At 37.8% G+C, this 24,929-nt stretch overlaps 1 protein-coding gene across 30 annotated transcripts in view; it reads left to right on the forward strand.

Moving 5' to 3' along the window:
- LOC134933540 (protocadherin gamma-B1-like) overlaps window positions 1-24,929 on the forward strand; it is a 543,090-nt gene that overhangs the window by 364,869 nt on the left and 153,292 nt on the right. Inside the window, exon 1 of one of the 30 annotated variants that reach the window (XM_063928850.1) lies at window positions 788-2,790. The exons of 27 other annotated variants lie outside the window; for them this stretch is intronic. In XM_063928850.1, coding sequence (XP_063784920.1) covers window positions 859-2,790 — 1,932 coding nt within the window. In that variant the 5' untranslated portion in view covers window positions 788-858. Of the gene's footprint in view, window positions 1-787; window positions 2,791-9,497; window positions 12,063-17,109; window positions 19,631-24,929 lie in introns of those variants that run through there. 2 more of the 30 variants (XM_063928828.1, XM_063928827.1) reach the window with 2 other exon arrangements.

A 24,929-nucleotide genomic window follows, 5' to 3' on the forward strand; every position in this document is an offset into this window, starting at 1 on the left:
CCCTGCCGTGCACAGAGCCTATAACCACTGCACAGCAAAAGACCCGAACCGGAGTATCAGCTGCGCTCAGGTTACTCCACTAGCACTTGTCTCCCGGTTGCCATGACGACGTGGCAGCACAGGGCAGGAGACCCTAACAGCTGGAGATCCACTGGTATTTTCATCACTCACACACACTGCAGATCTGCAGGAAGACACACAGCCATTTTCTGGATTCTCTTACAATACAAATATAGGATATTTTCTGTTATATTCATACACAGTTGGATTCATCACTCTATACTACATCTGTTCCACTGGATTACAAATACTGATCATACAAAAGCTTGTTTTTCTGGAAGATTTTACATACTGAGAATGGCAGAGATGAAACCTCCTACACAGACATACAAAGGAATCAGATGGCAAGTAATATTTCCCTTCTTATTATCATGGCTGTGTCATTCAGTCTCTGGTCAGATTCATTATTCTATTGTAGAAGAGATGAGAAAAGACTCTATTATAGCAAATATTGCAGAAGATCTTGGATTAGATATAAAACAGCTCTCATCTAGGAAACTGAGAATTGATTCACATGTTTCAGATAAATATTTTTATATCAATCAAGATAATGGGAATCTGTACATTAAGGACAGGATAGACAGAGAGACATTGTGTGGGGCAGCAGCTACCTGCTTCCTAACCTTTGATGTTTTGGTTGAAAATCCCTTAAATGTTTTTACCATTAAAATAGAGATTCAGGATATAAATGATAATTCTCCTGCATTTTTCCCTGATACATTCACATTAGAAACAATTGAATTAACTTCACCTGGAACAAGGTTTTTATTACAAACTGCAGAAGACCCAGATATTGGCATGAATGCAGTACAGAGATACAGGCTCAGTGATAATCAGTATTTCACACTGAGTGAAAGCAGCAACCCAGATGGGAGCACATTTCCAGAGCTTGTGTTAGAGAAACCTTTAGATCGAGAGACACAGAATTTTCATAAACTAACACTAACAGCCTTAGATGGAGGAAATCCTGTGAGATCTGGTACTGCTGTAGTAAGGATCATTGTCACTGATGCAAATGATAATTTTCCAGTATTTAAGCAACAAGTATATAAAGTCAGTGTAAATGAAAATACTCCAATAAATACTACAATAATTACCATTAATGCAACTGACAGAGATGAGGGAATTAATGGGCAGATCACATATTCCTTCATCAAAACAACAGGGACTGTTCACCGCACAAGTACTTTCAGTATCCATCCTATAAGTGGTGAAATTAAAATAAATAGTAAGTTAGATTTTGAATTAACAAATAATTATGAAATCTCTGTACAAGCTAAAGATGGAGGTGGCCATGCTGCCCGTTGTAAAGTACTGGTAGAAGTAATAGATGAGAATGACAATGTTCCAGATATATCTATCAGCTCCTTATCTAGTCCTATTCCTGAAGATTCTGCACCTGGCACAGTGATAGCGCTCATAAAAGTTCATGATAAAGATTCTGGAGCAAATGGAGAAGTTGACTGTAAGATAATAGAAGAAACAACTTTTAATTTAATGTTATCATCTGACAGATATTATAGAATTGTTACTACTGGGTCTTTGGACAGAGAAAAAGTTTCTTCTTATAACATAACAATTGCAGCTACTGACAGAGGATCTCCACCACTTTCCAGCAGAAGAACCATCAGATTGGAGATATCAGATGTTAATGACAATCCACCAATATTTATGAAATCTACTTATGTTGCTTATGTGCCAGAGAACAACTTACCAGGAGCCTCAATATACAGTGTACAAGCGTCAGATCCTGATACTGGAGACAATGCTAAAATTATTTATTCTATTTCCAGCACTAATACAAAAGATCTCCCAGTGTCCTCTTATCTGTCCATCAATATAGAGACTGGGGTTCTCTATGCTCAGAGATCATTTGATTATGAGCAGCACAAGGAGTTTCTAATACAGATAACTGCTAGAGACAATGGATCCCCATCTCTGAGCAGCAATGCAACATTAATTATCCGCATAGTGGATCAGAATGATAATGCACCAAAGATCTTGTACCCATCAGCAGACAGTGGTGGTCCAGCTGTGTTTGAGATGGTCCCTTTTGCTTCTGAACAAGGATCATTAATAACTAAGGTGGTTGCAGTGGATGCAGACTCTGGACATAATGCTTGGCTCTCCTATCACTTCATACAAATGTCAGAACCATCTCACTTTACCATCAGTCAGCACACGGGTGAGATCAGGACATCACGTGTCTTTCATGAGAAGGATATATTGAATCACAAGGTTGTGGTGATGGTGAAGGACAATGGAGACCCCTCTCTTTCTGCTACAGTTACAATAAATCTCCTTATTTCAAATAATTTCCAACAAATGGCTCCTAAACTCAATAAGCAGAACATTGATGAAGATCCTCAATCTGATTTTCAGTTATATTTAGTAATCGCCCTAGCACTAATTTCCTTGTTGTTTATTATAACTGTGATGTTAATCATTATATCAAAATGCAAGAATTCAAAACCACTCCCACAATTTGGTGCTCATAATTCAAGTTTATATCCTCAAGTTGATCCCAGGATGCTCTCACAATATACAAATGGGACATTGACACTTCCCTACTCATACAATGTGTGTGTGGCTTTAGATCCCAGTGAAAGTGACTTTACTTACATGAAACCAAATCAAGATGTCCCTGTGGATAATCTCATTGATGCTGATGATTCAGGGCTGGTAAATGAAGGCGTAAAAGAAGATTTAGTAGCAAATAATCATATACAGGTGAGTTTTTGTAAAACACAAGCCAATATTCTCATATACATAGTTTTATTTTGCACACAGTGGGTTTTATTCAGATTTGCCAGCTGTTTATGTCTATACCCCTATATCATACCCTCACTGTATGCCACATCAAAAAGTCATCTACACTCCCCTGTACCAGCCACCTAAATGTACTGAGTCACATTGCAAAAGCTGTGCAGTGTTACAGTACATGCAACTCCGAGTAATGCCCCAGTGTATCAACCTCATGCAGATGTATCACATCACCTGTATACTGAACTGACAAAGCACATGAACTGTAAATAAACTTGCTTTATAAATAGGTATGTGCTGTTGCAACTGATAGGAGCACCGGTTCCTCCCATGGAACACCCAACATCATTTACACATACCACTTTTGAACAGACTTTTAAGGACTAAATGCAATAGCCTGTGAGAAGCAGGAAGTGTCGGATTTCACACGCATCTGGACTGATCTTTAAAGTGCCAAACATTTACATGGCATCACCAGGTTGGTTTTGCCTTGTAAATTATTGCCGCTTTAAGAATCTGGCCAGACTCTCACAAAATCCCATACTTCCTGCTTCTCGCAGGCTATTACATTTATCTTTATATGTTGTATATATATATATATATATATATATATAGATGGATGGAATAGGCGGCACTCAGCAGGCTGATATCAAGAATGATTCCTTTATTGGCAACGGGCCCGTTGCCAATAAAGGAATCATTCTTGGTATCAGCCCGCTGAGTGCCGCCTATTCCATCCATCTGTATTATGGGAAGTCTTCTCTCATGAGGAGGGCGCCGCAGCATTTCACGCTCTTTTCTTCTGAGTGCCGGACACCGCATTGGACTATATATATATATATATATATATATATACTAGTCTTAAAAAAGTCACTTTTCAATGCACAAAATTGTCTTGTAACACATTTCAAAGGGTTATTTTTACTTACTTCGTGTCATTAGGTCTTTAGCCGCTTTGTACGTGAAGAAACTTAGCATTTGATGCTTTCTCCAACTGTTTTTTTTTTTTGGATGGGGGTTCAAAATAAAAGTTAAAAACGGTATTACTGATAATATTGTAATAGGGCAGATGTGAGCATCTAGTATGTATTTGTAAGGTAAAATATGTACCTTGAAAGACTATGGGCCCAATTCAGAGTTGATCACTGTTGTGCGAAATCACACACCGTCCAATTATCGAATTACTTTGCATGCGTATGCACGGCAATGTGCAGATGCATCACCAAACAGTGAGAGGATGGTGCGAAGATTTAGACCGCAAGACGTTTGCAAGGTGATAGACAGGAAGCGGACATTTGTGGGTGGTAACTTGACATTTTCTGGGAGTGTCAGGAAAAATGCAGGCATTCCCAAGCATTTGCAGGGAGGGTGAGTGACGTCAGCTCCGGATCCGAACAGCCTGTTTGTATCTCACTGTAGGAGTAAGTCCTGGGCTACGCACACACTGCACAGACTGGAAAAAATATTCAATGGTGAGTGAGTTGTGAACAGATTTGCAGCTATCCGCTGTATGGCGGAATTTTCGCACGGCATACACATGAATTCGCATGCTTGCATGGGGCAGGTTTTCACTTTCTATGGGCAGCGGCTATCTGATCGCAGACTGCCCTATAAATATCAGGAGTGTGCTAAACCACGGGTCTCAAATCAACAATCATTAAAATAAGGGAAGAGATGTTGAGAAGGAAAGTCCACATGACTGATACCCCAAGTACAGTGTTTAAGGAAAAATATACTTTTTTAAGAGAATGGCCAGGATGTAATGAAGTCTGAGTTCGGTGGCTGTGCAGGATCTCGGATGAACTGAGACTTTTTTTTAAAGCAGCAATCATTTACATGGCATGGTTTAGCCTTGTAAATGATTGCGCTTTAAAAAAAAACATCCGAGTTCAGCCAGCATCCCGCCGAACTTGGACTTCATTACATCCCGCCCAATATATGGGCTTGAAACCACTGCAAGTTCTGAGGGACTTGATTCTTCAGCAACTTTGCAAGGGGTTCTTTATAGAAGGTTTAAAGTGAACATTGGGTCTAATTCAGACTTGATCTCTCACTAGGGTTTTTTTGCACTGCTGTGATCAGATAGCCGACCATTGGGGAGTGTATTTTTGCTTTGCAAGTGTGCGATCACATGTGTAGCAGATCTGTATGAAAAGATCTTGTGCAGTCTTTGCACAGCTCAGGACTTACTCAGCCGCTGCGATCATATCAGCCTGTTCGGTGCCAGGAATCCTCCCTGCAAATGCTTGGGAACGCCTGCGTTTTTCCAACCACTCCCAGAAAACGGTCAGTTGCCACCCACAAACGCCTTCTCCCTGTCAATCTCCTTGCGAACGGCTGTGCAAATGGATTCTTTGCACAAACCCATTGCTGAGCGGCGATCAGCTTTGTACCTGTGCGACGCACCTGCGCATTGCAGTGTTCTGTCCCGAGCGATCAGGTTTGAATTACCCCCATTGTGCCTATTTAACTGGTGTCATTTGGAGAATTGCTTAGGAGAAAATAATTTGTCTCACTAAAAGTGCTTTTGGTTTAGTACAATGAGTATTGGATACTTTTTCTAGAAATATACTATACATATATCGTATAGCATTTTAATGTCTAAACTCGTTACACGGTTCTCTGTATGAGGAATTTCCTTAATGGTTTTGAAATTCAAATTCAAATATTTGAAATGCTTCTATATGTTCCAACAGATAAATTAGTGCAATGTTACATGATTAATGAATATTGGAACTTGTTTAGAGTTGGGGTTTTTTTACACATTTGTGCTTTAGAAAAAGATCTACTTTGAGAGATGTAATTTACAAACTTTTTTAATAGCATAACAGAATCAGATTATGGTATACCTGTTGTCTGGTTAGTAGCTCATTTAGATTCACTATATTTTTGTATTTACTAAAAATAGCATTTATAACACAAGGTTAGGTTCAGTTATTATAATTATTTGGAATTACCCTAAATGGTGCAGTTTTTGTTTTCTAAAGGTGCCTGGATCTGTTTACAATGATGTTATCACAATACGCTGACTTTATATCTATGTACCACATACATGCTGTATGGTGTTACTGGTTTTATGGTGACAAATTGCAGCCACTGGTAAAGAGTTATGAAGTGATGTGATACTATGTTTAACGAGCAAGTTAAGTTATAAAATAAAGTATCAAAGACATTTTATGGGGGAAAAAAATTATGTATTGAAAATTTAAATGCCACATGTCAAATAGCTTTGCAATTCTAAAATGAAATAGAATGAGGATGGTGCAGAATGTATTATATACAGTCACTTATAGGCAGTGAGAGACTGGGGTATGAAGGGCATATTTAAGGGGTGTGGTATATATATATATATATATATATATATATACAGGTTGAGTATCCCATATCCAAATATTCCGAAATACGGAATATTCCGAAATACGGACTTTTTTGAGTGAGAGTGAGATAGTGAAACCTTTGTTTTTTGATGGCTCAATGTACACAAACTTTGTTTAATACACAAAGTTATTACAAATATTGTATTAAATAACCTTCAGGCTGTGTGTAGAAGGTGTATATGAAACATACATGAATTGTGTGAATGTAGACACACTTTGTTTAATGCACAAAGTTATAAAAAATATTGGCTAAAATGACCTTCAGGCTGTGTGTATAAGATGTATATGAAACATAAATGCATTCTGTGCTTAGATTTAGATCCCATCACCATGATATCTCATTATGGTATGCAATTATTCCAAAATATGGAAAAATCCCATATCCAAAATACCTCTGGTCCCAAGCAGTTTGGATAAGGAAGACTCAACCTGTATATATATATATATATATATATATATATATTATTATTATTATTATTATTATTATTATTCTTGCTGGGTCACTAAGCTATGCAATAATAATAAGGTGATCCAGATTCATCTAGTAGTTTTTGCGTGATGCTGGAATAAACAGAGAATTATGGATTTTTCATCTCTATAGTTAATAAACAGTCCCTAGAAATATATTTCTCAAAAAAATTGCTATGAACAGATACAACTATTACCGTTATAGATATATACAGAGAGTGAGAGAGAAATTAGTGATAGTGCATGCATGATAATGTACCAGATTGATCACAATGAACTGTAGTGAACACACCATAGTACTTGGAAAGCAGTATGCTGCATATGTATAATAATTCAGCAAATGATGGTGATCCTGTATCTGTCTAGCTATCTATATATATATATATACAGTATATATGTATATATATATATATATATATATAGGGATCCATGGGTGTGGCACTCCAGGCACAGAATAATCGCTCTCAAGATGGCAGCATAAAGTGTATCAATATTTCAATGCCATTTAATATACAGGCATTTTCATTAGGACATATTTGTGTATTGAATAGCTTTAAAGAGCATTGGAACATTGATTCACTTTACACTTTCTTCCTGAATGTGATTATTCTATGTCTGGAGTGCCGCATCTATAGATCCTTTTATAGCATTTTTGTGAGGGCACCTGCCTGAGTATCTTATTTGCAAATGGAGTTCCAGACCCACTGTTGAGTTTATATACAGGGCAGGTGCAACATGCTCAGCAAAGCATGCAAAGCAGGCCGGGATAGGTGCTCTCCCCACTCTGCTACCCTGCTGTTTCTGAAGGCTGCCGCTGCACCTGTCCAACTGTGGCTCTTCAGTCTCCAATCCACCCCACTGATCTCCCATGTAAGTACCACACACAAACCCTTCTACGCTCCCCTCCTGTGGACATATGTGTAAGGGGCACTACTACTGTGAGTGTTAGTGTAAAGGGCACTACTACTGTGGGCATTATGTATGGCACTACTATGTGGGCATTATGTGTAAGGGGCACTACTACTGTGGGTGTTATGTGTAAAGTGCACTGCTACTGGGGGCATTATGTGGAAGGTGCACTACTACTGTGGATATTATGTGTATTAGGGACACTACTGTGGGCATTGTGTGTAAGGGACACAATGCCGGTGTCTACTCTACCGACAGAGAGGAGGGGTCCCAATCAGAACCTGCACACAGCCCTCTCCTCTCTTAAAGCACCTCTATCAGCATGCATCTGTAACTGACTAACAATTGATGTGTCTTTATACCCATGTAATTTAAATATTTTGTGTATGTCTGCATTGGTATGTATGTGTTCTGTATACTTAGACTTTCGGTGATTACCTTGTAAGTAGTGCTCCTAGTTAAACTTCATTAATTCAATTGAAAGTACAGTAGACACACAAGTCACTCTACTCCTGTTATATATTTGTCAGGATGCTTCATTAGTTATTTTTGAATTAGTAGTGTACTGTACAACTGTGACAGCAAAGTATAGGGAAAGTATAGATGCCAGGAATGCTGTATATCAGTAAATATCTTAACACAATATAGTGCATCTTATTTAATGCTGTGCATACTTCATGTATCATACATACATACATACATACATACATACATGCATACATACGTACGTACATATGTACATATGGTGTATTGTATATCAAATAATTAGTTACTGATATTAATATCATGATCACTATTTACAAATTGGTTTTGGAGGTAATACTATATTTTAAAATATATAACTTGGTATTTTTGGGGTACAAGTCTAACATCTGTGCAGGTCATTAAATGAATGGTAAATATATTGTGTGTTGATAGATTTAAGAAAGTTCAGTGTTTATTTATTAACATTTATGTGCTTATATAAAGCCATCATATTCTGTTGCATTTCCAGTTAGTAATAAAAAACAATAATAAAACAAGAGTATTTTTCACAGATATGGCCTGTGATATATGGGTTATTCTTATCATTATAATCTCTTTATTATATTATAATTTTCTCAAGTAGCAAAATTCAGTTTGAAATGATCACTGTAGAAAACCAGAAAAAATATAAATGTAAATTTATATAAATTATAGAATTTTCAGTTCATAAAATGGGCAGACAGCAGGTAAACTTTATTTGCAAATTTTTTTCAACAGAGGACTACAGTAAATTCTACAACTAAAACTTTAATTATGCAGGCAAGAGTACTAGTTGTACCAAATTGCAGAGTGAAAACTAGATTATATGGGTAATTCTGAAATATGTGGGTTGATATGTTTATTGTATTTCTTTCTCTATTAAGTACCTATTGTAATAATATTTTTAATCTCAGTATTTTTTGACATTCAGGTAACTTAACCTTAGCAAATGTATTAAAAACTATTATATATACTGTGCATACATTTTAAACAAATATATTTTCAATAACTTTATTAACTTTGACCACAGAGATTTTCATTATGTCAGTAATCAAATAAACAAATTACCAGGGTATGTGGACACCTCCATTGAATTCTACATATTATCACTGAGACTTTCTATACAACAGACAGTGTCTATAATCACAGATATTACTAATAGATTTAAAATATACATTCCTTAATTCCATTTATGTATACATTTAAGATTCTTAATATAAGTATGTTGCATACTTATAAATAGAAGTTGCATAAAAATAGTACTGTATGCTGAAAACATTTCAGAATTGCAGTTCCTCACTTACACCTCAGAGCGCCGCTGTTTGACCAATAAGGAAAAGAATACAGAGCTGGAGATCCACTGGTATTTTCATCACTCACACACACTGCAGATCTGCAGGAAGACACACAGCCATTTTCTGGATTCTCTCTACACAGAATACAGGATATTTTCACAAACGCTTGGATTTATAATTCTGTATGTTCTAACTCACTGGATTACAAATACCAAGCATCAAAAGGATTATATTTTGCTGAAGTATTCAGACAAATAGGATGGCTGAGATGAAACCTCCTACACAGACATACAAAGGAATCAGATGGCAAGTAATATTTTCCTTATTATTATCATGGCTGTGTCATTCAGTCTCTGGTCAGATTCATTATTCTATTGTAGAAGAGATGAGAAAAGACTCTGTTATAGCAAATATTGCAGAAGACCTTGGATTAGATATTAAACAGCTCTCATCTAGGAAACTGAGAATTGTATCACGTGTATCAGAAAAATATTTTTATGTAAATGTAGATAATGGGAATCTGTACATTAAGGACAGGATAGACAGAGAGACACTGTGTGGGGCAGCAGCTACCTGCTTCCTAACCTTTGATGCTGTGGTTGAAAATCCTTTAAATGTTTTCAGAATCAAAATAGAAATTCAGGATATAAATGATAATTCTCCAAGATTTTTTAATGAGATATTTACTATAGAAATGATAGAACTGACTTTACCGGGAAACAGATTTGTATTACAAATTGCAGAAGACCCAGATATTGGTGTGAATTCAGTACAGACATACAGGCTCAGTGATAATCAGTATTTTATACTGGGTGACAGCAGCAACCCAGATGGGAGCACATTCCCAGAGCTTATATTGCAGAAACCTTTGGATCGAGAGTCACAAAACATTCATGAATTAATTTTAACAGCCTTAGATGGAGGAAACCCAGTGAGATCTGGTACATCTTTAATAAGGATCATTGTAACTGATGTAAATGATAATTATCCAGTATTTTCTCAGCAACTGTATAAGGTCAGTGTGAATGAAAATACTGCAATAGATACTACAGTAATCACTATAAATGCAACAGACAGAGATGAGGGAGTCAATGGACAGATCACATATTCCTTCAGCAAAACATCAGGAAATGTCCATCATACAGGATCCTTCAGTATTAATCCATTAAATGGTGAAATCAAAATAGATAATCCACTCAATTTTGAATTGACAAGGATATATGAATTAACTATACAAGCAAAGGATGGAGGTGGCCTTGTTGCCAATTGCAAAGCATTGATAGAAGTAATAGATGAGAATGACAATGCTCCTGAGATATCTGTGACATCATTATCTAGTCCTATTCCCGAGGATTCTGCACCTGGCACAGTGATTGCTCTGATTGAAGTTCATGATCAAGATTCAGGAGCAAATGGAGAAGTTGACTGTAAATTAACAGATAAATCCTTTAATTTATTACTATCATCTGACAGTTATTACAGAATTGTTACTACTGGGTTCATGGACAGAGAGAAAGTATCTAGTTATAACATGACAGTTATAGCTACTGACAGAGGATCTCCCCCACTTTCCAGCAGAAGAACCATCAGACTGGAGATATCAGATGTTAATGACAATCCACCAGTATTTATAAAATCTACGTATGTTGCATATGTGCCAGAGAACAACTTACCGGGAGCCTCAATATACAGTGTACAAGCATCAGACCCTGATACCGGGGACAGTGCTAAAATAATATATTCAATTTCCAGCACTAATACAGACCTCCCAGTGTCCTCTTATCTCTCTCTCAATGTAGAGACTGGGGTTCTCTATGCTCAGAGATCATTTGATTATGAGCAGCACAAGGAGTTTCTATTACAGGTAATGGCCAGAGACAATGGATCCCCATCTCTGAGCAGCAATGCTACACTAATTATCCGCATAGTGGATCAGAATGATAATGCACCAAAGATCTTGTACCCATCAGCAGACAGTGGTGGCCCAGTTGTGTTTGAGATGGTCCCTTTTGCCTCTGAACAAGGATCATTAATAACTAAGGTGGTTGCAGTGGATGCAGACTCTGGACATAATGCCTGGCTCTTTTATCACTTCATACAAGTGTCAGAACCATCTCACTTTGCCATCAGTCAGCACACGGGTGAGATCAGGACATCACATGTCTTTCAAGAGAAGGATATACTGAATCACAAGGTTGTGGTGATGGTGAAGGACAATGGAGACCCATCTCTCTCAGCTACAGTCACCTTAAGTCTCATTGTTGCAGATAATTTTCAACAGGTGGTTCCTAAACTCAGTAATCATCTCATTGATGAAGATCCTCAATACAATTTGCAGTTATACTTAGTAATTGCTCTAGCACTAATTTCCTTGCTATTTATTGTCACTGTGATGCTGGTTGTAATATCAAAATGCAAGAAGTCCCATTCACTTCCAGATTTTGGTCCTTTTAGTTCAAGCCTATACCCTCATGTTGACCCCAGGATCCTCTCTCAATATACAAATGGGACATTGACACTTCCCTACTCGTACAATGTGTGTGTGGCTTTGGATCCCAATGAACGTGACTTCACTTACATGAAACCAAATCAAGATGTCCCTGTGGATAATCTCATTGATGCTGATGACTCAGGACTTGGAAATGAAAATGTAAAAGAAAATTTACCAACAAATAGTCTTATACAGGTGAGTTTTGTAAAATACAAGCCAATATCCTAGTTTCTGATAAGCAATATGGTACTAGTTTTATTGGGCACACAGTGGATCTTATTCAGATATGCCCACTGTTTGTATCTACATACCCACACCATACCCTTACTGTCTTTCCACCACACCTATATGCCCCTTTCCATCGTCTACATGCCCGTGTATGCTTTGAGTCACACTGCAATAAGACAGGCATGCACATACAAAAAGAGTGCAAATTACATCCAATTCTGAATAACAGCCCAGTGTTTCAAACACAATTAGATGCAGCACTTTAACATGTACACTATACTGAGCTGATAGTGTTTTAAATAAATTTGCTTTATGCATAGGAATGTGCCCCTGCAACAGTTAGGAGCCACGGTTCCTCCCTTGTAATTCTTAACATTATCTTACACACACAACATTTGTATCTGAGCTAGCATTAAAAAAGTCACTTTTGTCAGACACAAAATTGTCTTCTAACATATTTTAAAGGGTCATTCTTACTTACTTCTGGTCATTAAGTCTATAGCCACGTTGTACATAAAGAAGAAACTTAGCATTTGATGTTTTCTCCAACTGCATTTGCTTTTTCAAAACAGAAATTTAAAACTGGATTTCTGGTAATATTGTAGTAGGGTAAATGTAGTGTATTTAGTATGTATTTGTAAAGTATCTTTTTTCAGAAAATGTATACCTTTAAAAACTGTGAATATTCAGAATGCTCCTAACTGCAGTTCTCAAAGCAACAATCATTAATTTAATGGAAGGGATACCAGGGTAGATAAGTCAGGATGACTGCTATTCAAAGTAGAGTGCTTAGGGAAAATTATTCTTTTTAAGAGAATATATGGGCTTGAAACCACTTCAGGCTCTAAATGACTTGATTCACCAGTACCTTTGCAAGGAGCTGTTTATGAGAGGTATGGAGTGGGCACTGTGCCTATTGAACTTGTTTCACCGACATTCAAAGAGGTGCCATTGTTATTCCAAAGGTTTATTTGTCAACTACTTGAGCTGTTTCCAGGTCCTTCAAATGGGTTGGGTCTGATATGCCGACCATTGCATCCCAATGGTGAGAATCCCGACAGGGGCAAGGTACTTACCTTTCCCCAAAGCCCCCTAACCATCCTTTCCAACAGCCTAACCCTAACCCTCCCCGGTGGTGCCTAAACCTAACCCACCCTTCCCACAGCTTAAACCTAACCCTGCCCCCTTCACTGCCTAATCCCTAACTCTCCCCAGGGGTGACTAAACCTAACCCTACTCCCCACAGCCTAAACCTAACCCCCCTTCCCGCAGCCTAACCCTTCCCCCCCATGGCTTAGCGCTCTGATGGCCCAGCAAATACTAATTTGAGATCCCAGTGGGTTTCCTGCACCGGGATTGCGATCCTAGTTGGAATGCCAGCACCGGCATTCTGAGCAGTGTCAGTATTCTGGCATAGGTATTTCATCTGCTGAGTTCCTGTCCGCTGAAATCCTAACTGAATCCCCTTCAAACATCTGAGACCTGAAATGTTACAGCAGGATCCATACATTAAGAGCACACATGCCAGGAAATGTAACCTTACCAAATAGGTAACTAAAGGGGATAAATATAATATTATTAAAGTAGAGTTGGTTTAGTACAATGAGTATTGACTTCTTTTGTAGAAATATACTTCATTACATGGTTCTCTGCATGAGGAACTTACTTGATGGTTTTGGAATTAAAATCAAGATACTTTAATTGCTTAAATGTTACAACTGATAAGTTAGAGTAAAGTACTGGAACTTGTTTAGAGTTGGTTCTTTTACTTATTTGTGCTTTAAAAGATCAAATTTAAGAGTAATGGACCCTACACATTTGGCTATGTGCCGCTGAGGTGCCCGATGGCAGATACCACCGACGGGCAACCCGGCGGCGGGGGGGAACAGGAGTGACGGCGGGGGCAGCGGCAGGGGGGAGTGATGGGTGAGTGAAGTTTCTTCACTTCCCCCATGTCACTCGGCCTCATAGCCCTGCATGCAAATATGGACGAGATTGTCCATATTGGCCTGCATGCACAAGCGACCCGGCACCAACGATGAATGAGCACAGGGCCGTGCATCGTTCATCGTTGGTGCCTACTCACTGAACGATATGAACGAATTCTTGTTCATTAATGAACGAGAACATTCATACCGCTCAGTTAAATCTCTAAGTGTGTAGGGCCCTTAATTCAATAACTTTTAAGTAGCATAATGGAGTGTGGTTGACCTGATATTTGGTTAGAGGCTAATTTTGACTTATATTTTTGTATTTAACTACTGAAAGCATTAATAACAAAAGGGTAGGATTGGTAATTAGAACTTTTGGTTTTGGAATTACCCTAAGTGGTGGCACAGGATTTGTTTTATTAATGTGTCTGGAGCTGTTACTAATGATTTTATCACAATGCTGTTGCTTTATCTCTATGAACCACTGAAGTACTACACAGTGTTACTGGTTTTGATGGTGACAATTTGCAGCAACTGGTAAAGAGTTATGATGTAGTGAAATTGACACTATTTTTAATAAACACATTAAATTATAAACAAAAAAGAATATCAAAGATATTCTGTGGAAACAAATCTATAACGCTTTAAATACCAGACATAAAATAGTTTTCTAATTCACAAGCAATAGAGAATGGCCACAGGCGCTTCTGCGATTCTAAAATAAAATGGAATGAGGATACTGCATATTGCAATCTATACAGTCACACATAGGACTGGTGGGGGAGGTTTAGAGATACCTTTTGTACAGGACAGTGCTGTTTCATATAGTGACCTTAAACTTGTGTTTATTGGCAAATTAACATTAATATTAGTTTTACAAGATACATTACATCTGGTATCCGGTCTTTAGGTCGACAACATTTAGGTCAAAACTCATTAGGTCAACCACTATTGGTTGACATGCATTAGGTCGACATGGTCATAAAAGCAACATGGCCACTAAGTCGACATGGCAAAAGTCGACCCATGAAAAGGTAGACATGAGTTTTTCACATTTATTTTTTTCATTGTTTGAACTTTTTAAAATTTTACAATCCACGTGGACTACGATTGGGAATAGTAACCTACCAAAGCATGCGAGAGGACAGGGTGCACTAATTGGGGTTCTCAGGTCACTTTATGAAGAAAACAACACCATTAAAAAAATTAAAATCATATCTACCTTTTTCCATGTCAAAATTATCCATGTCGACCTAATGACCGTGTTGACATATTTCATGTGTCGACCTAGTCACTGTCTACCAATAGTGGTCAACCTAATGACTGTCAACCTACGGATGGAGCCACGGTTATCTTGGCTTCTGTGCTGCACCTAGGCACATCATGGTTTAATAGTATAAACCCTTCATCTATTGTTCTCAGCAGCAATACAATACAGAGAGAACAATACATCAGGGGATTAAGTCCGACTGCCCTGGCTCAGTTAATCCTATTAAAGGGCCAAGATAAAGGTGGCTCCATCTGTAGTTACTCTCGACCCAACGATCCTCAACTATTACATCTACAAGTATCTGGAAGTCATTACTTTAGATGTCTTTACACTCTTAAAATGTAAAATATATTTTGTGTATGCCAGTAATGGTATGAATGTGTTCTGTATACTTCAGCTTTATTGGTGATTACTATTTAATCAATGTATATCTGGATGTTTCAATATCTAGTTATGACATATTATAATACAACCATGACAGCAAATTATGGGGGAAACATAGATACATGAAACATGTAAGTAAATATCATAGAGTAGTATCGTACAGCTGATTTAATGTTGAGCATACTTCATTTATATTATTATCACTACTACTATCACTACTACTGTTTGAAAAAATGGGATTAAAGGTAACATGGTAGCTATGTGTCAGGAAGTCATGGTATGAAAAAGATATGTTGGTATTTTTGGGCTATAAGTTTAATATTGGCACTGGTCACAATATGTATGCTAAATATATTTTGTATTTACTGACATTACTTTTTGCAATGACAGCATATCCAATTGTGCTTTACAATTATAAATAAAAAAAGACTGGATATTAATAGACAGACAAAGAGGTAAGAGGGCCCTATTCTTCAGAATAATTCTTGGTTCAAGACCAAGAAGTTTTTTTTCCACAAAAATGGCTTGTAATGTGGGTCATTCTTATAATTGTTATATTATTTCTGTATGATATTGTAGAATCACTAGAAAAAGCATATATATATATATATATATATATATATGTATATACTGTATATATATATATATATATATACATATAGTACACTGATAAATATTTTTAGACTATAAAATGGGCAGACAGCAGGTAAACAATTTTTTTTCAGCATTCTTTTTTAAATAGAGGACAAGAGTATCTTCTAAAATGTTGAATTGTGCAAGCAAGTGTACTTATAGTATTTCACTTACATTGCAAAAAGAGAAGTAGATATTATGGTAAATACTGGGGTAGATATGTTTAGTGTATTTATTTTCTCTATTACAGTAAGTACCTTTTATAATTATATTTACAAAGTTGTTTGATCTCAGTATTTATTCAACAGTAAATACTATTACATGTAGTGTGCATATATTAAAAAAATATTAACTATGACAAATAAAGTATAAATAAGGAGAAAAACTAAATATTTGGTCATGTTTGGACACCTCTCTTGAATTATACATACTATCATGGACACAGTGTACATATACACAGATATTATTACTAATTTATTTGATGTATACATTCAGTAATTCCATTTATGTATACAATTAAATTAAGATCCGTTATAATATATATATATATTTGCAAACAAAAGTTGCATGATCATAAAAATTCTATTGAATGCTGATAAATTTCAGTATTGCAGTTCCTTAGTTTCACCTCAGAGCGCCGCTGTTTAACCAATAAGGAAAAGAATACAGAGCTGGAGATCCACTGGTATTTTCATCACTCACACACACTGCAGATCTGCAGGAAGACACACAGCCATTTTCTGGATTCTCTCTGAACAGAATACAGGATATTTTCTCTAATTTTCAAAAACAATTGGACTAATAACAATATATGTTCTAACTCACTGGATTACAAATACTAAGCATCAATAGGATTTATATTTTGTTAAAGAATTTGGCTCCTTAGGATGGCTGAGATGAAGCTTCACACACAGACATACAAAGGAATCAGATGGCAAGTAATATTTTCCTTCTTATTATCATGGCTGTGTCATTCAGTCTCTGGTCAGATTCATTATTCTATTGTAGAAGAGATGAGAAAAGACTCTGTTATAGCAAATATTGCAGAAGACATTGGATTAGATATTAAACAGCTTTCATCTAGAAAACTGAGAATTGCTTCACGTGTAACAGAGAAATATTTTTATGTAAATGTAGATAATGGGAATCTGTACATTAAGGACAGGATAGACAGAGAGACACTGTGTGGGGCAGCAGCTACCTGCTTCCTAACCTTTGATGCTGTGGTTGAAAATCCATTAAATGTTTTCAGAATCAAAATAGAAATTCAGGATATAAATGATAATTCTCCAAGGTTTTTTCATGACATGATCAGTTTAGAAATTATAGAATTTACATCACCAGGAACTAGATTTGTATTGCAAAGTGCAGAAGATCCAGACATTGGAATGAATTCAGTACAGACATACAGGCTCAGTGATAATCAGTATTTTATACTGAGTGAAAGCAGCAACCCAGATGGGAGCACATTCCCAGAACTCATTTTGGAGAAACCTTTGGATCGAGAGTATCTAAACATTCATGAGTTAATTATAACAGCCTTGGATGGAGGAAACCCAGTGAGATCTGGTACAGCTTTAATAAGGATCAGTGTTACTGATGCAAATGATAATTTTCCAGTATTTTCTCAGCAACTGTATAAGGTCAGTGTGAATGAAAATACTCCAACTGATGCTCTAGTAATCACTATAAATGCAACAGACAGAGATGAGGGAGTCAATGGACAGGTCACATATTCCTTCAGCAAAACATCAGTGAATGTCCATCACACAGGTACTTTTAGCATTAATCCTACAAATGGTGAAATTAAAATAAATAAGCCACTAGATTTTGAATTAACAAGAAATTATGAACTATCTATCCAAGCAAAGGATGGGGGTGGCCTTGTGGCCCATTGCAAAGTATTAATAGAAGTGATAGATGAGAATGACAATGCTCCTGAGATATCCATCACCTCATTATCTAGTCCTATTCCTGAGGATTCTGCACCTGGCACAGTGATTGCTCTTATTAAAGTTCATGATCAAGATTCAGGAACAAATGGAGAAGTTGACTGTAAACTTACTGACATTTTTTTTAATTTATTATTATCATCTGATAGTTATTACAGAATTGTTACTACTGATTTAATAGACAGAGAGAAAGTATCTAGCTATAACATCACAGTATTAGCTACTGACAGAGGATCTCCCCCACTTTCCAGCAGAAGAACTATAAGATTGGTGATATTGGATGTTAATGACAATCCACCAGTATTTATGAAATCTACTTATGTTGCTTATGTACCAGAGAACAACTTACCTGGAGCCTCAATATACAGTGTACAAGCATCAGATCCTGATACTGGAGACAATGCTAAAATTATTTATTCACTATTCAGCACTAATACAGAAGATCTCCCAGTGTCCTCTTATCTCTCCATGAATATAGAGACTGGGGTTCTCTATGCTCAGAGATCATTTGATTATGAGCAGCACAAGGAGTTTCTAATTCAAGTATCTGCTAGAGACAATGGATCCCCATCTCTGAGCAGCAATGCAACATTAATTATTCGCATAGTGGATCAGAATGATAATGCACCAAAGATTTTATACCCATCAGCAGACAGTGGTGGCCCAGCTGTGTTTGAGATGGTCCCTTTTGCCTCTGAACAAGGAGCATTAATAACTAAGGTAGTTGCAGTGGATGCAGACTCTGGACATAATGCTTGGCTCTCTTATCACTTCATACAAGTGTCAGAACCATCTCACTTTACCATCAGTCAGCACACGGGTGAGATCAGGACATCGCGTGTATTTCAAGAGAAGGATATATTGAATCACAAGGTTGTGGTGATGGTAAAGGACAATGGAGACCCCACTCTCTCAGCTACAGTCACCTTAAGTCTTGTTGTTGCAGATAATTTTCAACAGGTGGTTCCTAAACTCAGTAATCATCTCATTGATGAAGATCCTCAATCTAATTTGCAGTTATACTTAGTAATTGCTCTAGCACTAATTTCCTTGCTATTTATTGTTACTGTGATGTTGGTCATTATTTCAAAATGCAAGAAGTCCCAACCACCCCCAATGTTTGGTCCTTTAAGTTCAAGTTTATATCCTCAAGTTGATCCCAGGATCCTCTCTCAATATACAAATGGGACATTGACACTTCCCTACTCGTACAATGTGTGTGTGGCTTTGGATTCCACTGAAAGTGACTTTACTTATATGAAACCAAACCAAGATGTCCCTGTGGATAATCTCATTGATGCTGATGATTCAGGACTCGGAAATGAAAGTGTAAAAGAGGATTTGCTTCCAAATAGTCTTATTCAGGTGAGTGAATACACCTGTTCATATGGAACAAAGTTATTATAGACAAGTAGCAAACTTTGTACAAATAGAATGGTCAATCTGCTAAAATTATGAACACGTGCCTTTTTTAAATCAAACCTTTTTATAGCAACTTTTAAACACTTTACTATTTCTATGTTATTAGTTATTCACCCACTTGTTAAATGAAAAATAAACTTTTCATTTAGGTGTTATATTCAATTGTGTTTTTTATTTCCAAAATAAAAACTATATACAGTAAGTACAGTATGCAGTTAACAGAGGAAGAAATGGAGATATGGATGGGGAAATATTTAGCTTTTTAAAGGAGAATGTATGAACCCTGAGGTAAACTGCTGAGGAGGCACTGACTACCAGAACCAGTTACATTCAATATATGACCCTGAGGGTTCATGTGGGCATTACACAAAGGTGCAGGAGTATATATTGCTGGACATTTGGTGAATTTTGATCAGAGATGTGCGGAAAAGGTAGGCAGGGGTGTCACTGCCTCACCTGTCATAAACCTTTTTATTTCAGAGTATTGACTATAAAAAATGAGATATTTGTAATATAGTCTTTATATTTTAATATACTTTATATAGTTAAAAATCTGGCTTATACTGGAGCATGACAGGAAAGGCTCTGCCTCATCTCACTACACGTCACTGTATAATGAACCAATGTATATTTTTAGCCCCTCATGTTCCAGGGGACCAGATGTACCAAAAGGATTTCAAGAGGTGGTTCATGGGAGGTGTGAAGTGGACAATGTATTTGATTGTGCTGGGCCAACAATCATCCAAACAGGTGTATTGTTCACCCCAAAGCTTCATTCAATGTTTTCCAGTCCTGCAGAGACACAAGCATATCTCTCAACTGTCCTGATTTTTGCAGGACTGTCCCATTTTGCAGGACCCTCTGTCTCCTCCAGTGGGGGGGGGGGGCAGTTGGGAGGCTCCTGTTACATCCTGCAGCAGCGGTGAATAGACGCTGTGCGCATAGGCACAGCAGTGGGACTGGGGGCATTCCAGCAGCTCACAGAGCGCTGTCCATGTCCCAACAGTGATGAAAATGCTGCGATTGTGGCATTCCTGCAAATCCATGCCCCCTTTTCATAGGTCATGCCCCCTTTTGGGGCAGCCGCTGCTCAGCCATGTGAGGGAGTCAGGCATTAGAGTGTCCAGATGTTGTGAGGTATGCACAAGTGACAGCAAAAACTTTAATAGGGCAGATTTCTTTAAGTGTGAGTCCAGTGGCTTTGTGTGTTACTTCCATAGTCTGTGGAAATGTGAGCAGAAATCAGCTGCCATGATATGTATATGGGTAAATGCACAGCGCGAGCAGCTGACAGAAGCTCATGTTTTTATTGAATCTGCCCCTAAGTTGAGGGTTTTTAACCACAGGAAGCATTACTAATAAATGATTGGTTATAATAAAACTGATATCGCAAAAATAGAATGTTATGTAGAAAAAGTGTGATAACAGTCATCATCATCATCAATGCTGTAATTTGTGCTTGTTTCCGTTTTGCCTGAGAATTCTACTAAAATGACATTAAATTAATACTGTAAAAGTACAAAAACTATGTTATCCAGAAAGCCGAAGGAAAGGTTGTCCAACCAGTCAGACCCTCACTTTGGGGGTCATTCCGAGTTGATTGCTTGCTAGCAAGTTTTTGCAGCGCTGCGATCAGATAGTCGCTGCCTATGGGGGAATGTATTTTTGCTTTGCAAGTGTGCGAACGCTTTTGCAGCCGATGGCACAAAACAGTTTTCTGCTGTTTCTGAGTAGCTCTGGACTTACTCAGCCGCTGCGATCACTTCAGTCTTTTTGGTCCCGGAATTGACCTCAGACACCCACCCTGCAAACGCTTGGACTCGCCTGCGTTTTTCCAAACACTCCCAGAAAATGGTCAGTTGACACCCATAAATGCTCTCTTTCTGTCAATCACCTTGCGATCGGCTGTGCGAATGGATTGTTCATTAAATCCATCGCCCAGCACCGATCCTCTTTGTACCTGTAAGACGCGCCTGTGCATTGCGGTGCATAGGCATGCGCAGTTTTGCCGAGATTTATACTGATTGCAGCACTGCAAAAAGTTGCTTGCAAGCTATCAACTCAGAATGACCCCCTTTGAGTCTAGAAATAACTAGGCAGTGTCTACTACCAATTAAATACACAACTTTGTTTTCTTAATGCACCTGGAGTTGTTTACATTCATTTGATCACAATACTGTTACTATACACACGTACATATATAGATAGATAGATAGATAGATAGATAGATAGATAGATAGATAGATAGATAGATAGATAGATAGATAGATAGATAGATCTTAACCATTTAAGTACTATACATTGTCATCAGTTTTATTATGACATTCTGTAGCTAGTGGTACAGCGTTTTGATGAAGTAAAGTCATTCTATTTTTAAGTAGCAGATTGAGCTGTAGAATAAAAGTGTTAAACACAGTCTGTGGAATAATTGAAGTAAACTATTAACACTTTGAATGCCATGTTTAAAATAGGTTGGTTTTTTTTTAACGCAATAGACAGCAGCAGATGGTATTTACTGTATGCAATTCTAATCTTAAGTGAAACGAGGATACTGCAGAAAACAATGTATACGGTCACACATAGTGCTGCTGGGGATAGCTTAGCCATATCGTTTGTACAGGACAGTGTTGTTTCAGATTGTGACCTAAAATTTGTGTTTATTAGAAATGTAATATTAATATTAGTATTGCAATATACGTCACATCTACATTGCCTCAGGAATTCACTACCATAGATGTGTGTTTATGTTCTGATCATTTAAATGCATTGACATGAATGTGTTCTGTATATTTATGCTTATCATTGATTGCTATGTAAGTAATGCTCCAAGTTAAACTTCATTAACTCTACTGAACTGTATTGTAGACACAAAAGGCATTCTCCTCCCATTATATGTATATCCTGAAGTTTTATTAGTTATATTTGTATTATTACAGCATGACTGCAAAGTATGGGGACAGCATAGATACCAGAAATAGGTTAGTAAGTATCATAAAGAAGTATAGTGCATCGGATTTAGTGCTAGGTATACTTCATTTATTATTATGCATACAAGTGTAGTGATTGTCAAATAATTATAATTAAGGGTACAGTACAAGGGCAGCTATATGTCAGGAAGGTGTGTAATAATGTAGATATGTTGCCATTTATAGTGTGTAAGTTTGATATCTGTGCTGGTAATAATATAGAACCTAGGTATATTCTGTATTGGTTGTCCAGTCTGTTGAAAGTAATTCTTGGTCTAATAGCATGAATGTACACAGCCCCATAATTAGGGGTGTACAAGTGGTTCCACTGCATAGAGTTCAGTGTTCTATGGGCAGCACCATCACTGCCCCTCAATACCTACATCTGGATAGCAGTGTGCCTGAAATTGGAGCCAGAATCACTACTGCAGTGCCACCAGCCCTATAGACATGTAGACTGCAGTGTGAAACAGCTCCACGGAGCATCCTGAGGATCCTCCAGGCAGCTCTCTTCTTCCTGGAGTGAGAAGACCCGCCTCTTTGGCATGATGTCAAGTGCTCGAGGGGCGTGGCCAGTACAGGATGCACGTAAGCTCTATTACGGAGCTGCATGTACTTGCCACAGATATGGCGTGTGATATGGGTTATTCTTATAATGATTATTTCTGTATGTTATTATCATTTCTTTGATAAAATTAATTTGGAGAGAATCAACAAAGAAATCTGGAAAAAATGGATGTAAAGTATGTTGCGTTAAGCAGGTATATCACAGCCTTCCACAGTACAGTGAGTTCTCACAGGCTCTTGGAAGAGCAGGGCACCCTCCCACATCTGGCCCAATTCACTAGGGAAGCAAATCACATGATCACGACCCTGGATTTGCTGTAGGATGAATCATAGAATTGCGCAGCATAGGGCTTGAAAATGATTACCTAAATTGTGCCACCATGCTCCTCACACTTGCAATATGGATCTCACCTAAAGGTTCTCATAGCAATGGGGCAGTGGCATCACAAGCCGAGTGCAGGGGTGCGGCCTGTACCCGAATGTTGCCATCGAAAGTGGTACCACTAAAGTGCCGGCTCTTCTGCAGTGACAAGAGCTGGGTGCTGCAAAGTGATATCCTTCTGCAGCTTTTGGCTCCTGTCACAGATGAAGAGCTGGCACACACACTGCCCAGTCTCCTGGAACAGCCAGCATCTCAGGAAACATACCCATGGAGAGATGATCCCTGCGAGGCCATTCCCCCCTTTTTATTAGGTCACACCCCTTTTTGGGTGGCCGTGGTTAATTCACTGTCAGCTTTTTATACATTTCATTGTTACTAATATTTTTATATTAAAAGAACAGTTTAATAAAATGATTGACCAGTACATTGAGATCATTATGGGGGTAATTCAGACCTGATTGCTGGGCAGCGATTTTTGCAGCCCTGAGATCGGATAGCCACTGCCTACGGAAATAGTGTATTTTAGATGTGCAAGTGTGCGGTCGCATGTGTACTAGAGCTGTACAAACAGATTTCGTGTAGTCTCTGCGCAGCCCTGGACTTACACTGCCACTGCGGTTACTTCAGGCTGTTCAAGACTGGATTTGACGTCAGACTCCCACCCTGCAAATGCATGAACATGCCTGCATTGTTCAAAACACTCCCTGAAAATGGTCGGTTGCCACCCACAAATGCCCTCTTCCTGTCAATCTCCTTACAATCGCCATGCAAATGGATCCTTCACACAAACCCATCGCTGAGCGGCGATCCGCTTTGTAGCCGTGCGACGCACCTGCGCATTGCGGTGCATATGCATATGCAGTTTGCATCTAATCGCTTGCTGTGCGAAAACGCACAGCAGCAATCAGATCTGATTCGGCCCCTATGTTTTTAATAGAGGCCTACAGCATGTTCTAACAGTGTACCAAACTGTAATTATACAGGCAAGTGTACTAGTTGTACCTACACTGCAGAGAGTAAAACCGTAATCACTGGTTAATACTAAAATATGTGGGTGGTTATGTACTATATTTGTATTTTTTTAGCACTATTAAGTCATTTTTGGAGTTATATTTTTTTTACAGTTTTTTATCACAATATTTATTTTGTAATTAAAACTATTACTTTTACTTTGCATAATTTAAAAAAACAATAACTTTATTAACTTTGACATTAGAGCTTTAAATGACATTAATAATGAGAGCAATTTATTTGCGTGTTGACCTCTCTTGAAACATACATACAATAGGTTTCTCATGCAGCCTTTGTCTACAGCAGACAGTGTATC

Source organism: Pseudophryne corroboree, chromosome 6 (assembly GCF_028390025.1).
Source record: "Pseudophryne corroboree isolate aPseCor3 chromosome 6, aPseCor3.hap2, whole genome shotgun sequence".
NCBI lineage: Eukaryota > Metazoa > Chordata > Amphibia > Anura > Myobatrachidae > Pseudophryne > Pseudophryne corroboree.